Source organism: Melitaea cinxia, chromosome 2 (assembly GCF_905220565.1).
Source record: "Melitaea cinxia chromosome 2, ilMelCinx1.1, whole genome shotgun sequence".
Lineage (NCBI taxonomy): Eukaryota > Metazoa > Arthropoda > Insecta > Lepidoptera > Nymphalidae > Melitaea > Melitaea cinxia.
In genome coordinates this window covers 19,937,579-19,955,533 of record NC_059395.1, presented here as the reverse complement: position 1 = coordinate 19,955,533, position 17,955 = coordinate 19,937,579, and the positions used below count along the sequence as shown (strand labels likewise).

Below are 17,955 nucleotides of genomic sequence, written 5' to 3'. Positions count from 1 at the left end.
AACAAGGAAATATATAAACTTTATTGAATCATTACAAACAAAAAAATAGGTACAGTGTAATGAAAAATAATAACACTGAATCAATCATTTGTAATCATTAAAACAATGGAGGGTATAAAATAAATAAGACTTAAAAAAAAAAAAGAAAAAACAATGAAGGGAAATAATTAAAATTCTATTTTTTGATACAAACATTTTTGAAATAAAATTTAATAGTTTTTAACTTTAATTAATTATTAAGGGAAATGTTGTGTATAATAAATGTATTTTTATGTATTGTAAAATCATATTTAATTTATAAAAATTAAAATAATAAAAAAAAAATGTTATTAATTATTGTATGAAAACAATGTCACATTGTATTGGGGTATTATTAATTTAAGGTGCTATATATATATAGCCAGCAAAGGTTGTCATATTTAAAACATTGTATACATAATATTAGTTTTTAAAATTTGTAAACACAAATAATTGTAAAAGTTTTTGTCACTTGTTTATAAACAGTAGTTAGATGTTGTCTCTTTATGCTTTGATTTTTTTTTGTCTCAATACTTAAATTGACTTAAAGAATGTGATAGGATCATGCAAATTGGCACAAGTTGCGTGATGCGATGCAAGGTAGGAACGGGTTGGCTCTTATTTGTTCGCCAAACATAACAAAACACAACAGACACAATGCGTATTGTGATATCAATTGGACAAACGAACCGAGAGATACGTATACTGCTACGCAAACTTACCAATAACAAAATTTCACACCAAATTACAATAGCAAATGATGATCTTGAAAACGCCTAAGACAAATTCTATGACACAGTCAGTAACACCAACAATATTACACTCGTAACTAGCACTGGTACTCCGTCAGTCAGTTTTACACAAACGTTCTTTTTTTAACAATATTATAGAAACGGCCGCGATACGCCACGGAACTGTCTTTTCAGTCGGCCATTGTACGACACCACAGACTAACGTCAAATCAACTAGATGCTTCAGATTTTGAGAGATTGAGAGAATTTTTTTTGCACTCGATTAATGTTGCAATATTAAAATTTATTATTTCGTTAAATTTGATTTTTCTATAGCCGTTTTATATTTGACAGTAACAGAAATTATTGTCATGAATTAATTAAAATTGAATATAAATGCAGAAAATATAAAAAAGGTGTGTGTGGGTGTGTATAATTTATCCACGGCAGAAGTGAAACTTCTATAAAATCGTAGGAAGGTAGGCCGTAGTAAGTGCCATGCAAAACGAGTCACTTATGCATTTTGACCACTTATTGTATTCTCTCATTATCTCCTATATATTTATATCTTTTTTTCGTGACGCATTTGTGTTACATCGAGTTTCAAATCATAACGATTCTATTTACGTTTCACTTCATAAATTCAGGTTAGGTTGTTGGTTGGTTTAGTATAAAATATAGGTAATATTATATTTAAAAAAATGGATGAGGTTTTTTAGTTGGTTGATGATACGTTCAGTTTCAAATGTGGTTAGATCATGGAATAGGATTATTTCGTGGCTTCGATCATGCTTCGATGAACTAGAACACATCATTTTCTTGACATATTTGACAGTTTACCATATATAATTGCTTTATAACACTTCAACCAAGAATCTTATAATAAGCTTCTTGGCTTTAACATATCTGATAGCGGGGAAGTAGACCAGCTTAATTTGTAGCTACGGATGCTCCTAATAAGTAACATTATTTTAGTGCTTCCATTTAAAGCACCGAATATCAAAAAGTCAGTTGAACTGCCAGCATATTAATAATCTGTTGTACTATTTACAATATTTTGAATAAAATCTGTGGTCAGATTATTAAATGTCAGAGCAAGACAGCCGGAGAGCCGGATTGTAATTGGATTGAAAAGGAAGATAGCCGATATTTGTTTTGTTTTTTATTGATAGAAAGCATGCGTAACAATGGTAAAAATTAAAAATGCGGCGCTTGCTTACAAAACCTTAAATGGACTAATTTGCGTTTATAAACCTTCTTGTGTTTCTGTGCGTCAAGTACAACATACAATATTAACTAACCTGTGCAAAGGTAAATAAAGAAATTTCTTATAATGATAATTGTATATATTTGACTTTTGTCATTCTGTGTACTTTTAAACTAAATGTATTTATAATTTATAGACCTGAATGAACTACCAGATAGGCCTCTTGAAAAAAGAGTCGAAATAGTCGGTGCTACGAACTCTCCTATGGAAGTGAAGCTACTTCCGAACTATGCTGACGACCCATTAGCTTGTGGTCCTCGATATATACAAAAAGATTTTAGATGCAGCTGGGCGACGCATTTAGGCCTCTTTAGTAGTGGAATATTACGTATGTATAGGTCTATATAAAAAGTTAACACTTATAATTTATTGAATGAATACTCTTTAAATTAAATTTAATATTGTTCCCAGTGTTAGGCATCAATGATGGCACTAAGCTTACTTATCATATAAATACAGCAAGACTCACAAGAGCCTTCAAAGTGCATGGTCAACTCGGAAAAGCAACAGACACATACTTCTGGAACGGTCGGACTATGGAGAGATCAACGTTTGGTCATGTGACGAGGGATAAGATAGATAGAATAGTTGCACATATGCAGGCCGCCCACCAGAAGTCTATGTATGAGTAAGTACCGTGCAGTTTTAATATACCTTATCAACTGCACAATCTGTATGGTTTTGTTTTATTCACATTCAAGGCTATTGTTGCATTAAAAAAATTGAACATGTTGTGGCATATTAATAGATAAAATAGTTGACTAAATAACCATAACTTCATTAGAAAAAAAGTATATATACATATACATACATATACAACAAGCATGGTGATTATCAAATAAAACTAAGTTTGAACCTTGCTCAGTAGATATTAATTGATGGACGAAAATAAATTGTAAGGATTTTTTATTTAGAAACTTTGCTCCTTATCAATTTTACAATAATTATTTGTTTTTAACCTTTCAGGGTATCGGGTCTACACATTGATTCTCAAACGACATATGATTTAGCATCGCAAGGTCTTATCAGACCTTCAAATAACAAACTACCTGTTGTGTATGGGATTAAATGTGTCCACTTCGACCCTCCTAATTTTACTTTAGGTAAGTATTGCAAAATCGTTATTGAAGTATCTAAAAATATATTACAACTAATGAAAACTTGGTTACATAGTTTTCCTAAAATTTTATTTAAAGCAGTTTATACTATGTAATATTTATGTGACATTAAATAACTAAATGTTAATAATTAAATGACTGATCTTGTGATTATGATATAATTTTCCCTTATTTTCAGAGGTGCAATCTGTAAATGAATATGACAAATATCTTTGGACACTGATCCATGATTTAGGAGTGCAATTAAAGTCAACAGCTCATTGTACTGGAGTTCAGTGCATAAGGCACGGAAAATTTGACCTTCAGTTAGCTCTTTTACGAAAACACTGGAAGCTAGAATACATAATAGACAACATGGATCAGTGTCGCCAGCTTCTTGAAGAAAATGAAAATTTGTTACGACCGAAAACAGCAAAATTAATAGCTTAAAGTTTTATTTGTATATAATATGTAAATTATGATTAGGTAGGCATTAAAAATATTTTTAAATTCTCTACTTTGTTTGAATTTTTACCTTTAACCCTAATTAAACTATAAGTAGAGATTAAACTAATTTAATCACAAGAATTTCATACAATTCTTGTGATTACAACTCGGCGTTAATCATAACAATAAAATTTCTATTTATCTGTATATATAAAATAACATATAAATAACTCATCAATTATTAATGAAATATTGAACATAGGGAATTTAGGGTGTGAGACATTTTAACAATAAAAACGCTCAATAAGAAAGTATTATGTGGGATGAAAATTTATTAGAAGTTCATTATTTTAGCCCACAAAAGGATGGTATTTAGTGTATGTTAGTATGTAGATCTCTATGTTTTGGAAATATACGCACTATAAGGCTTGAAGTATTTTCAAGTCTGAGGTGTAGTTAGATTTGTCTTGATGGCCTGAGTGACACCAGGAACATCAAAAAAATAAATATTCAAAATGGCAGATTTTGGACATTAGAAGCGTATTCAGCACACCATGTATTTTATTCCATTTGACACTTTCATAAATACACTTCAAATTATTACTTGTGGGGACAAAGTAATATCCCAAATACATTCAATTGACAGTAGGTTACTTAGTTTTCGTTAATGTTTGGTTAATTAGTGTTTTGTAGAACTTCTTTTTTTAAATTATTAATGTAATTATATCTTTCATATTTTTGTGCCAAGTTGTTGAACTAAATACAACAAATAAACAATTATACTTGAACACTAAATACAACTTAAAAAAAGAAACAGATGAAAACATGCTTAGAAATTTTATTAAACTTATAATATATTTCTGCAATAGAATACCTATTAGTATATAAATAATAAAAAATACATCTAGATTTCTCTATAAAAAGACACCAAGACCAATAGTGACAACCCTCAGAAAATTGCACAGAACAAATACTGTCTATTCAGTAATACAACTTTACATTCATAGTTTAATCTTAGTAACATTATGAGAAATTTCAAGTTGTGCTAGATGGTGTGCTCGTAGGAGTATTGGCTTGTTTCTCTAATTGCTCTATCCTTTTGTGTCTGATCATATTAGACAAAATGCCGTCGAAGGATGTAGTCTTTTTCTTAGCTGATCCTCGAAGAGTGTCCTCTCCCTCTCTCCGCACTCGCAGTCTCAGTGAACTAACTTCGTCCATAAAATCGAAGTCAGATTTCTCCTCGCGTATTGGAGATGTCGGTACTTCAGGTTGGTTTTCTTTACTCACTGGCACAGGGGATAACGCTCGTCTTCCTGGGCACTTCCATTCGAAATTCAACGTACCTGACTTTTCAATTGTTTTGTATAGTTCTTCTAATTCCATCGGATCCGGCATCCAATTCTTTCCGACAAAAACGCCACTATTTGCTAATTCGTCGTCAGAACACGGTAAATCGAAATCATCACCGTAATTTTCTGTACCCATTATTGTTGTATGAAAAACAATACAAATCTGAAGTTTAAGAGAAAAAGAGAATCAAAACAGAGGCAGACCATTAAACTTTTTTTGTTCTCACTGGTTTGACCAGATTACAGATATATTATATATTTGATCGCAGATAAGTTACAGACAATAAATATTCCAACAAAACTTGGTTTTATTTTATAAAAAACTATAATGCGATATTTATGCGTTATATTTTAATAAACATAATTATATATGAATGTAATGAACATCAACGTAAATATTTTTTATTACATTGCTTACACAGAGTACATTGTAAATTGTAATTCGTAGTGAATAAAAAACTAACGGACCATAGTAAAAAATTCATTGTTATGAACCACTCAAAGAGTGATATAAACACAACCTACCCCACCCCAGCCTGCAAAATAATGATATTCGTAATAAAAAAAATACTAATTGATAGATTTTGAATAGCTCAATTCAACTACGTTGTCCTTTTAAATTGCTCCCCTCAAATTATATAATTAAAAATCAAATTAAAAAAAAAAATCAAATATTTTCAAACTCCTATATCTTTTGATGTATACAATATTTTAAATTGCTCAAAGTGTTAAAAAACTGCTCAAGTTGTATTTATAATTGCTCAAGTATAGTTTCGAACAGATCCACTTTCCTTAATTTTTAAATAAATATAAATAGTTTGAACAAATAAAATAATGATATTTGTAAAAAAAAAAAATACTAATCGTTCGATTTTCAATAGCTCAATTCAACTACGTCGTCCTTTTAAATTGCTCACCTCAAATTATTTAATTAAAAATCAAAACAAGTCGTTGAAAAATATTCTTTTATCAATATTTTCAAACTCCTATATCTTTTGATGTGTACAATATTTTAAATTGCTCAACGTGTTAAAACCCTGCTCAAGTTGCATTTATAATTGCTCAAGTACAGATTTGAACAGCTCCACTTTCACAGCTTTTCACAGCTTCACTTCAAACTATTTATATTTATTTAAAAATTAAGGAAAGTGGATCTGTTTCAAACTATGCTTGAGCAATTATAAATGCAACTTGAGCAGTTTTTTAACACGTTGAGCAATTTAAAATATTGCATACATCAAAAGATATAGGAGTTTGAAAATATTGATAAAAGAATATTTTTCAAAGACTTTTTTGATTTTTAATTAAATAATTTGAAGTGAGCAATTTAAAAGGCCAACGTAGTTGAATTGAGCTATTGAAAATCGAACGATTAGCATCTTTTTATTACGAATATCCGTAAATTTTTTTGGCTTCCCATCATTGTCTATGCGCATCCGCAGCGCTCATCTTATCTTATGATATAAACGTTAAATTTGTTCGAACTTTATATATTTATTTAAAAATTAAGGAAAGTGGATCTGTTCCAAACTATACTTGAGCAATTATAAATGCAACTTGAGCAGTTTTTTAACACTTTGAGCAATTTAAAATATTGTATACATCAAAAGATATAGGACTTTGAAAATATTTGTTTTTTTTTTTTAAATTTGATTTTTAATTATATAATTTGAGGTGAGCAATTTAAAAGAACAACGTAGTTGAATTGAGCTATTCAAAATCTATCAATTAGTATTATTTTTATTACAAATATCATTATTTTGCAGGCTGGGGTGGGGTAGGTATAAACACAGGAAACCAATTATGAATGGAGAAGAATAAACAGAAGCACGTGGTAATTTGACAGTTGACATTGACAATATCGTTTTAAGAAATTGTTATTAATAAAATTATGTGATTTGTAAGTTACGAGTCGTTAGAGTCCGTAGTGGGTAATTGTAATTGAGTAATTGTTGTTTAATAGTTAACTTGAAAAAAAATGTCTTCCAGTTCAGACAGTGAATCAGATTGTGAAAAAACCACCATTTCAAGGTTTGTAGAACAATAGTTTTAAAAAGTATATTCATTAATAACAAATATACAAGCAGGTGGTAATTTTCTAGTGGTCATTTTCAAATTTAAACTTAAAATAATATTTATCATATGTTTTAACTGCGGTCTAATTCGAATGTAAATAATAATTATACTATATTTTTCCCAAAAAAAAATAAAAATACATTTGTGTTTGTGTGTTGTATTATCAATTTAAAAAAAAAAAATGCCTTTCGCAAACAATAGCCAAGTACAAACGAATTCAGTTTCTAATATGTAATGTAATTGTAATAGTGTTCTAAACAAATTTTAAAAGTTGCCATCAATATTATAATTAATAGAAATTATCAATTAATGTTCATAATTTCAGGCTTGGTGAATGTGAAGTTTGTGGTTCAAAACAAGCTATTTATACTTGCCCAAAATGTGAAGTAAAGACCTGCTGCCTTGACTGTGTCCGAATACACAAGAAGGAACTAGAATGTAATGGAATCAGAGACCGGACCAAATTTGTAAGAATGAAAGATTTTAATGATACTGATTTGCTCAGCGACTACCGGTTATTGGAGGAATGTGCACGGTTTGTTTATGCAGTGAAGAGAGATGAGAAAAAAAAGTATACAAGGATAGACAGAGATTTGCCTTTGGTAAGCCCTAAACTCACATATGTACTAACTCAGTAACTGACCGAACACTCATGTACTTTTTTATTGTTTTTAGAGCTATTTATATGTTGAACACAATCATAATATTGTTCCTATACTATCTATGTGGAGATTGTCTATTAGGGATTTAATTTTTGGTTTATTTCACTTCCTTAATATTTATGCATGCTTATGTACAAAAAGAAAATTAATTATAATCTCATACATGCACACAATAAGTATGCATTTTTTTGTTTAAGTTTAGATATATAATTTTGATAAACTTGCAGAGGCCTATGTCTAGCAATGGACTGCAATAGGCTGAACTGATGATATAATTTTACAAAAATTGTTTGTTAAATATCCTTTCAGCATTTGTACAAATTAAAATTGGCAGCAAGGAAACGAGGCACAGTTCTACAATTCTTGGCCGCTAATTTTACAAGGCATTCCATAAACACCACAAAATTGCATTTCAAGAAGAATGTTATTTATTGGAGAGTCGAATGGATTTTTCCTAATGTTGACACGAAACCCTTGAAGTTTTCCGATGATCAATGTCCCGAACAGACAAAGTTGTCAGAGCTACTTGATAAGTACTTAAATCCAGACGCCATGCCATTCGAAGGATCTAAAGACCTTGTTTACTATAAGTCAGCTGGATTTAGTGGTGTAAAAATTCTCTTAAAAGGTAAATTGATGGTTATCAAGTTTACTTTTTTTTTTCATATATAGCATTTAAAAGATACATAATTTTTTATTTTAACATTTATTTATTATAAAATATATATCACATTATAACAAATACTATTTTTTACTACAATATAAAGCAAGTTTAATTTTAGAATATGCCAAGTTATCTTTGTGTACTGGTTAGATTTAGTTTGTTAAAATATTTCATTTTTGTAATATTGGTTACAGCTGAAAAAGTAAAAGGATCAAATAAAAAATTCTTTGAATTGGACCCGACAGAATCATTAGCAGAGAACTTATCAGGAAAATGTATTATTGAATTTCCGATAATATTTGTTGTCCTCAAAGACCATGCTTACAATTTTGAAATAATATCACCTGGTAAGCATAATAATTATCTTTATGATACAATGATTGATTTTTCTTATATGTGACTTTCTTCTAAAGAAACATGATTATTTTTTATAAATTAAATTGTAATCTGTAGACATCATGTTACATTGAAGTCTCTATATGTCGATAATTAAAAAATACCATAAATACTCTGAATCTTTATCATGACAGCTCATTTTTTATCTAACATTGAACAGTAATTTGTTATTTCATTGTAGGAATAAGTAATATAAAAAATAAAGTTTAAATATTTATGTCGTTTCATACTTGTTTCGTTTTAGGTGATGAATTTGAGTCTAAAAGAAATGAAATTATAGAAGTAGATAAACCAAATATAAAAGAAATTGGAAAGTTTGATACATCAAATGTTACAAATGGTGACACAAATATGGAAAAAAGTAAAAACTACACGGAGGATGGCAATTATAGGAAGAGACCGAGAACATTGTTGACAGAACAAATTGCCATCGAAAAGAACAAAGAGATTGAAAGAGAAATTAAAGCAGCAAAGAAAAAGAGGCCAAAAAACCTTCTATTTACAACTGGCTACTCATCAGAGGAGAGTATAAGCAGCGGAAGTGAAGATGAAAATGATAAATAAACATTACCTTACATTAAACTTTATTTTTAAGTACCTATAACTACAAATTTAGTCTCTGTTAATATAAATAAATAGTCATTCGTTGCATGGATTCCCAAAACTTCACCGTATTTATCAATATTAACGACATGTTGTTGGCCGACTTTGATATTTTTCATTACACCTTCAGTTCTTTTCCTGAGCTGGCAGTCCTGGTTACTGGTACTCTTGTAGATGAAAATGTGACGAGTGGCTTCGCAGACCACACTGTAGGAGAAGCTTGGAGAACATGTTACAAACTTTCTATTCTGTTTTGATGATTGCACATATCCAAAGGCCATGAGAGTTCCATGATGTTTAACTGGCCAAGTCTCAGAGTTTATTAGTTGTGCGTACGGCTGCCATATGCAAGCATCTACATCATGTCTGAGGGCTAATGCTGGCACTTCGTGTGTTTCTAGTTTAATAGTAAACAAGTATTGGTGCACACTCAATGGGATCCTGTGTGTTATCTGATGGTTTGTTATATCCATCCGGACTGTAAAAAAAAATGTGTGTCTAGTTAATGCTTAAATTTTCATTCAATCAAGCTTAATTTCAAAAATGCAATTAGTTGTACCATACAAGATAGATAATACATAGACAGTTACGATTTTATATATAATAATATAATACTAGGCTATTTGCTTAAAAATGAGAAAAATCACCAACAATAAAAACAAATATATACTTATTGTTAAGGGTTTAAAAGCTGTATATGTGAACTTACCTAAAACTGTATCCTCCTCTGATGCAGCATCACATTCTTCCAACTCTTGTGTATTGAGTCCTGGCACATTTTGATCAGATGTAACTTCAGTTTCAGAGCACAAATGAGCTAATCTCTTGTGCACCTGTTCTACTAAACTTGCATCTAAAATTTGTTCACCATCTTTGTCCCCACCCTCCAGTAGCTCATTCCAGATTTGACTCTCTGACTTAGTTATGAGAATGTCTACTTGACCATTGTCTTGTATATTCCAAGTTGTCAGGTCACTGTCCACAGGATGACTAAGCTTTCCGTCAACAAAAACTTTTCCAGCATAACTGATTTTAACTAACGAAGGTGTAACATTTACAAAGAGTAGTTTCTTATCAAAATTACTCTGCAGTTTAAGTGTTATAGTAATATCATCGGAGGTTTGAAGCCAAGTATAAATGATTGTTTTGGGTTCTACCTTGCTTTCAACTATATCTTTTTCAGAATCTACAGTAAACTTGAACATGTTGTCCGAGGCGACATAAAGAGCTGTGCAACTAGTTTCTAAAGCTGCATAATGAATGATACCCTTTCCTCTGACCTGCCTCATAATAGACTGTCTCCATGTCTCACCATCGTTTTCAAAAGTTACCCAAGTTAACACGGAATCAAAGTGATTTTCGCTCTGCTCTACAGACTGTAAGAGACAGTGCAACATTTCGACATTGTCATTTTCTTGTGTCCGAGCATCTACTAGGGTAAAATATTTGCCCTCTCCAAGAGCTAAGTTCGAGTACAATGTTTCCCATGTTTGTTTGTCACCTGCTGGTCTATTTCGTGGCCCTGTCTTAATAATATGTATGTACCCAGTACCATCACTAACCACAGCTAAACTTTGAGATGGGAATGTAAGGCATAAATTGAAGTGACCAGACTTCCTCTCAACGTGAGCTGGTACATCATAAACTACGGCACTTTGGAATGTATTATTTATGTTATCAAACGTTATGTTACAAACTTGCTGTCGATTGTCAATATAATAATAGTTGTATTGATGATCCCAGAAGTCTAATATAAGATGATTGTGAAGAGCAAAGAGCTTTGCGTGTACGAAGGAGTACTGAACTTCGTTTGGATATAACTTGTCGACAGGAGAAGCTAGATCGAAACAGTAATGTGGAAGTGACTGCAAATTTAATTTATAACCTTCAAATTCGTGATCTAAGAGGCGCCTGTCCGGCCGCAAGTCTACTAGTGATAAAGGCATTATTTTATGAACACTATCAACAGTTTTAAAGAGTTTTTACAGCTTTCTGACTTTTTCACACACAATAATAATATTGACCAAAGAGTATATAAGTAAAGAGGTGTCACTCCATAGATACGGTCGAGCTCCGGGTTCAAGGTTTTGCTATACTTCAAGTACCAACTTTGTGGTTGAGCTCTATTTTTTTCATTAAATTGGTAATAATGAAGCATAGTGTTGTTACTGTTATCCTACCGGAAATCGATAAGTGTGGAAAAAGGTCGATAAATTAGTCGATAAAATTATCGATACTTTTTGAGCACAGGGTTCTTAATTTTATAAATTTTATTTAAAATAAAAGGTTTTTTGTATATATATATAATGTATATTTAAAACTTCTTGGTATATACTACACTACTACTAAATTTCTTGGTACTACTACACTTAACCAGCGAAAAAAAATCTACATTTTAAACAAAAATGAAGGTAATTGTTACAATTAAACATTACAAACATATTATTTTGCCCTGATCACTAGTGTCTCGGTAGACATCACCTATCTATTATGTCATCGGCTTTATAAAATAAATATTACAACAAATTATTTAACCTAATGTTCCTAGTGTAGGCCGAGAGGAAAAAAAGCCGGACAAAACTCTCGGCAGTCTTTTCAAATTTAAAGTTGTTATACAAAAAAGTTACATTATTGAAGGCATGTCGATCACAACAGCTAACAAACAAATTTTATATTTTCGCAAGCATACTGCGATACATCCCACAGCTCTCAGCACATTCTAGGCCTCTTTCTTCAAGTAGAAGAAGGATCGGAGCTTAATCCACCATTACAAAACAAATTAAATAGTAATTATCAAACAATAACAAACACTTTTACAAAACAAATTAAATAATAACAACTATTAATTATCAAACAATAACAAACAAAATGATTTAAAACATAAAAACATGTTAACAAAACAAATTCTTAATTATTAAGATATTAATTAATATTTAATTATAACATAGATGATTTACAAACATAACATAAACTTCTTTATAAATCAAATTAAAATAAATAAATATAATATCTTATAACATAGATGATTTACAAGCATAAACTTATTTACAAAACCAATTAAAATAAATAAATATAATATAATATCTTATAACATAGATGATTTACAAGCATAACATAAACTTATTTATAAAACAAATTAAAATCAATAAATATGAATAAATATAATATAAATCTTATAACATAGATGATTTACAAACATAACATAAACTTCTTTATAAAACAAATTAAAATAAATAAATATAAATAAATAAATCTTTTTTTTTTCTTTTTCTTTGATATGTATTATTTCTGTTTTTGGTGTACAATAAAGTGTATTATTATTATTATTATTATTATTATCTTATAACATACACACAGTCATATATTCCTATGTTAAGCAACTTAATGCTTGTGTTACAGGTAACAACTGACTGTACATTTTTTGAAATAAATAAACAGAAATAATATATATATATATATATATATATATATATATATATATATATATATATATATATACACGTAGTACATTCAATCTCAGGCGGGAATCGAACCTGCAACCCGTGGAACAGTAAGTAACAATAACAAAAAAGATGATTTAAAAGCATAACAAACATTTACAAAACAAATTAAATAGTTTCTAAAAGTAATTGTCAGCCAATAACAAAAAAGATGATTTTAAAGCATAAAAAAAATATTAACAAAACAAATTAAATAGTAACAAATAGTAATTATCCAAAATTAACAAACAACATGATTTAACACTTAACGTAGCATAGTCACAAAAAAATCAACTCTTAAAAAGTGATACAAATGAAATGATCTCGCAAAACAGTAATTATCAATCAATAACAACCAAGACGATGAATTTGACCCATAACATATTCACAAAAATCTAAAATTTTTAATATACAGTAAATAACAAACAAACATAACATAAACATATTTACAGATATTATCTAAGTAAAAACAATTCTGAAAAGCATTATATAATGATCCTAGGCATACAGATAAAAAACATAACGATTTACAAACATAATAAGAACATATTTAGAGTAATCTTCTAAATTCTTATTTTTGTATTATTAAATGTTTGTAGTAGGTAATTCCATAAAGTACTACCGATTTTAAAAATTCTTTCACGGGATGCTACAATTCCATGTACGCCATTTAATGGTATGTGGATAAACGAACAGCGGATTATGGGAGAAAACGAAATAGCGAAAATCGCGTAATCTATGTGGGCGAAGCCACAGCGGAATTTTTTTTTTTTGGTTCTAAGCTAAAATATACACATTTAAAAACTTGAATAACAAAAAACATTGCAAAGACATTAGATGTCAAGAATAACTGCCAATATGGATGTTTTCTACAAACATTATTTTATAGTACTGACAATATAAATATAAATATTCAACAAGAATCTTAAAAGTTGTTATCTAAGCTTTGTCTTGATCACATTATTCTAATTGTATATTTTTGTCTTTACATGATTTTTTAATGAATAATAAACAAAGATTATGAATTAATTGATTTGTTTTTTTCTATAAAATGCTCATTACTTAATTGCAAACTAGTCTACTGCTTTATATTTTTAATTTGTAAGTCCTGAGATATAATAGCTTTGAAATGAATTTGGCTCTTGTTTATAAAATGACATAAAGGTTTAGAAGGAAAGCACAATGAGCTCGAATCTTTCCACCATTCTTTAAAACTAATATAATTGTTTAAGTTGTCTACTGGTTTATCAACTTTTAACGAATCTTTACATTACTGACATTTCGTTCTATCTAATAATTTTGCAGCTAAATAAACACTAACATATACTACTGGCTGCTCCAAAAAGTTACATAAATCATTTTCATATAAAAAGAAATTGATTTCATTGGGCAGAGACAAAACAGGATAAACTATCTCATCAACAACTTGAATGTCATCATTATTATTTCTATTAGGCATGTCAGTGCGGACCCCGCTAATATTGTTATAAGCTACAAACAATTTATTAGTGTCTTCCTCACAGTTCGCATTTCGACTGCCAAAGGCTTTAAGCTTAATTTAGTTTGAGTCAAATGACTCAGCAGGATCTTCTCACGTTCAGTTAATGTAGAATCTGAAATTTAAAAAAAATTCCTGTTATTATATATACATTTTTTGTGTATGTACGTATTACGTACATACATACGTTGAAAGTATACAATATTATGTATAATGTGATTTATTCCTTTAATTTCATAAATTTTTACTTAAATATAATATTATAAAATAATTTATTGCTTTTATTATATTAAGATACATTTATTATTTTTATTTCAATATTAAACAATGCTAATATTGATATATTTTATTAGTGATCGTTACAGTTTAATATGTATTTAATTTTGCTTTAAATAATAACACAAGTATACGACAAAGGAATGCCCATTGCATGATACAATTGGAATCATTGAATGTAATTATTATTTTTTTCCCTTTTTCTTCAGTTTACTTGAAATATTATAACAATAAAATATACGTATTTGATTACTAAGGAAAGAGCTATATCTAAATAAATTATTTTGTCATTCTATTTTTTAAACTATACTATACTTTAATAGTATAATATCGAAACATATATATAAATGTATAAAATATAGATAAATGAAACTATGTTAAACATTAATGTTAATGCATATTTAACAAAACTAAGCAAACTTTTGATTTATAAAATGTAAATTATTCAAGCAGTATAATTAAAAATTGATTTGACTCTCATATGCTTGATATTAGTCAAATGTGTACCGGGCTATTCATAGGTATAATGAAATAAATCATTTTCCCATAGAAAGAGTGTGTGCTTCTATTAATAACTGGCCTCAACTTTTAAGTGTATTGCAGCCAATGGAGACCAAAAAATTAATACATAAAAATGTTTTAGTTGCTTATAATTATCTATGTAGTAACATATACAGTTAGAGAAATATTTTATATAATACAGTGAACTTGTGTCATAAAATTAAATGCTAATTAGCTATATGCTTATAGTAGACATGTTACTTGTTAATGTTTTATGTAATCAAAAATGTGAAATTTTCATTTGTTATTCTTACCTAGTGTTTTTTCAAAAGTAAGTCCTTGTGGTGCCTGCGAAGTAGAGGGCAAAGGGAGAAAGCTGTATTCAGCATCTGAAAAATAGTAGTACAATATCTAAATATATCTAGTATCTATTACTTGTTAATTTTTTTTTTACATTTTCCATTATTTACTCACACTTAAATTATCTGAATTTTATTTTCTACTAGCTTCTACCCGCAACTTTGTCCACGTGGAATAGTTCCTTTGGGCTAGCTGGGGAAGGTCTCAGAAGGAAAAAATCCGATTTTGAAACATTCTTCATTGGTGGTCCACTCTTATTGGCCTTTGCGTGATAATATATAGCCTATAGCCCTAGCCTTCCTTGATAAATGGGCTATCAAATACTGAAAAAAAATTCAAATTGGTCCAGTAAGTCCAGAGATTAGCACGTTCAAGAAAACATACTCTTCAGCTTTATACTAATAGTATAGATTTGATATGAAATTATTTTTATTTTAAAATTAAAGTTAATGATTACTTATCTTGTTATATAGAAGATGAAAATGATTATTTTCCGAAGGTGTTATTCATAATCATTTTATAGAAAAATAAAACTAAAAATCTTATACTGCATTGGATCATTTGTATCATATGTTGTGAATCGTTGCATATATGTGTTAAAAGATATTAAAGATTCTCAGAAAGTGTTTTACATATATCTCTCATTTTATCAGCGATATGTATATCAATCAGCCTTAGATATCTGATATCTAAGGGCCAATATTATCTAGGTAAATGTATAAATAATAAATTAAATATATGTCAGATGATTTTTTAGAACATTGACTAACAATAATCTATTATATGATATTTATTACAACTGAGATTGTACTGCCATTATCAGTACAAAATATATTTAAAAATTATCTTTTTCTATACAGTACAATTGTGAACATTTGTATGACTTTTATATAATCTCATCTTTATTTTTTTTTAAATTTCCAGTACATACTTAGTAAGACAGAGTTTTTGAAACAACAAGACATTGTTTCCAAGAAAACTTTTTGTCACTTATTAAAAATGTATAAGACTTGCAACAGCAAGTTATTAAAATTATAAGTAAGTTCATTTAATTAACAATAAAAATCTTAATTTTATCCATCATTAAAAATATATTACATAACCAAACATGAACTAACAAGATGCTGTACCTCTTAAAAACACTTGTTACTTCTAACAACATAACATAAATAAATATAATATAATAAAGTAGTTTACTCACTTTTAGATAAAATATTTTCATTTCATTGCACATTCTCTGAATTTGTTATATCTTGAAAACTAGAAAATAAAAAAGAATTTATCATAAACATCAATTAGCATATTATGAACCAGAAATAAGGCTAGACAAATAACTAAACAAGAACATCAAGAAAAAATAATTGTAATGTAATTTATAATTATCATAAACATATAAAAAAAATTTGCACCTTTCAAGACTTGAGATTTTTCTTTTTCTTCACCATATAAAGGAAAATCTACCAAAAGACTGTCATCCAATGGTTGTGGCAAATTTAATGTTGGAATAGCATTTTTAATTAATCTATTGCCCTTTGTATTAAAATACTTTTTTTCAAAGTGATATCCACACAAATATTTAATTTCATGCAATTTTTTAATGGGTATATAAGCAGTCTTCATTCCCAACTGCTTTGACCCAAGAATGACACCTGAGAGTAGAATTTTAATCGTCAATTTAAATTAAAAGTTTAAATTTTACATAGTCTACAACTAGTTTTCTAGTATACATAAGTATGTATAATACTTTAATGTTACTTTATTACTACAGTTAGCTATTTACTGTTATAAAGATTTTAAGTAGAATTTATTTAAATATTGTATTGTTCTATTGTTAACACCACAGAGCATAGAAATATTTACACTAACCGATCAAGTGGAAACTTCTTCAAAAATACATTGGCTCCAGTCCAGGGGTCCTCTTTAGACCACAAATAGTACATTTTTGATATCTCACATTACGTTTCACTGTATTTTCTAAAGGAATGAAAACAGAAAAATATAGTATAAGTAATAAAAATATAGGTAGAACTATAAAATACTGTTATTTTCTGTTGATATAGATATTAAGAACTTATTTTCAAAAGCAAAATTACTTCGTTCGACCAAAAAGACCAATGATTCAGGTACAAATACAAACCCATAGTAAATCCCTAGAAGCGACGAATAATATTCTCACAATAAAGTATTAAGGCTCAGAAAATATATATGCAGAAAAAACTAAAAATCCAAAATTCCGGGCGTGGTTACTCGGTGGTTGCAATATAATATGGCGGTTAGGAAATAATTGTTTGAGTCAAAATTTGACAATTACGACGTTTCCGACGTTTAAATTTTTTCATTTTGACGTACAATTTTGCCAATTTATATAAAAATTCAAGTTTGGTATACAAAGTATAGCAAAAAAAGTGTCGCCCTACTGATATTGACAGCCGACTAGTGAGTACTGAGTAGTCAATGAGTAGTGACGATACTTGATGGCAGTGAGTTAGTGACTGGTGTCTGGTAGTGACTAGTGACTACTGACAAGC

At 29.0% G+C, this 17,955-nt stretch overlaps 4 protein-coding genes and 1 long non-coding RNA gene across 6 annotated transcripts; 2 read left to right on the top strand and 3 right to left on the bottom strand.

Annotated features, from left to right (window-relative positions):
• The first annotated feature begins 1,841 nt into the window (after window positions 1-1,841).
• LOC123666639 (mitochondrial mRNA pseudouridine synthase Trub2) lies at window positions 1,842-3,626 on the top strand. The gene is made up of 5 exons (XM_045600734.1): window positions 1,842-2,060; window positions 2,153-2,344; window positions 2,428-2,644; window positions 2,983-3,119; window positions 3,313-3,626. The coding sequence occupies exons 1-5, from the start codon at window positions 1,937-1,939 to the stop codon at window positions 3,561-3,563; spliced, it is 921 nt and encodes a 306-aa protein (XP_045456690.1). The 5' UTR covers window positions 1,842-1,936; the 3' UTR covers window positions 3,564-3,626.
• Window positions 3,627-4,396: 770 nt separating this feature from the next.
• On the bottom strand, window positions 4,397-5,252 carry LOC123666652 (PAXIP1-associated glutamate-rich protein 1A). The gene has a single exon (XM_045600737.1). It carries the CDS (start codon window positions 5,046-5,048, stop codon window positions 4,596-4,598), a length of 453 nt encoding a protein of 150 aa, XP_045456693.1. The 5' UTR covers window positions 5,049-5,252; the 3' UTR covers window positions 4,397-4,595.
• A 1,502-nt stretch (window positions 5,253-6,754) lies between these two features.
• On the top strand, window positions 6,755-9,292 carry LOC123666628 (box C/D snoRNA protein 1). The gene is made up of 5 exons (XM_045600724.1): window positions 6,755-6,943; window positions 7,314-7,590; window positions 7,960-8,278; window positions 8,509-8,661; window positions 8,955-9,292. The coding sequence occupies exons 1-5, from the start codon at window positions 6,891-6,893 to the stop codon at window positions 9,272-9,274; spliced, it is 1,122 nt and encodes a 373-aa protein (XP_045456680.1). The 5' UTR covers window positions 6,755-6,890; the 3' UTR covers window positions 9,275-9,292.
• LOC123666616 (nudC domain-containing protein 1) lies at window positions 9,278-11,259 on the bottom strand. The gene is made up of 2 exons (XM_045600714.1): window positions 10,023-11,259; window positions 9,278-9,791 (listed from the first exon to the last, which is right to left on the bottom strand). The coding sequence occupies exons 1-2, from the start codon at window positions 11,257-11,259 to the stop codon at window positions 9,301-9,303; spliced, it is 1,728 nt and encodes a 575-aa protein (XP_045456670.1). The 3' UTR covers window positions 9,278-9,300.
• Window positions 11,260-13,996: 2,737 nt separating this feature from the next.
• Window positions 13,997-17,036, bottom strand: LOC123666668. 2 transcript variants are annotated; one of them, XR_006745306.1, is made up of 4 exons: window positions 16,837-17,036; window positions 16,629-16,687; window positions 15,382-15,456; window positions 13,997-14,405 (listed from the first exon to the last, which is right to left on the bottom strand). It is a non-coding gene; the product is annotated as an uncharacterized LOC123666668 (long non-coding RNA). The 2 variants fall into 2 exon arrangements; XR_006745304.1 differs by lacking the exon at window positions 16,837-17,036 and having other exon boundaries at window positions 16,629-16,764.
• Window positions 17,037-17,955: the final 919 nt, after the last annotated feature.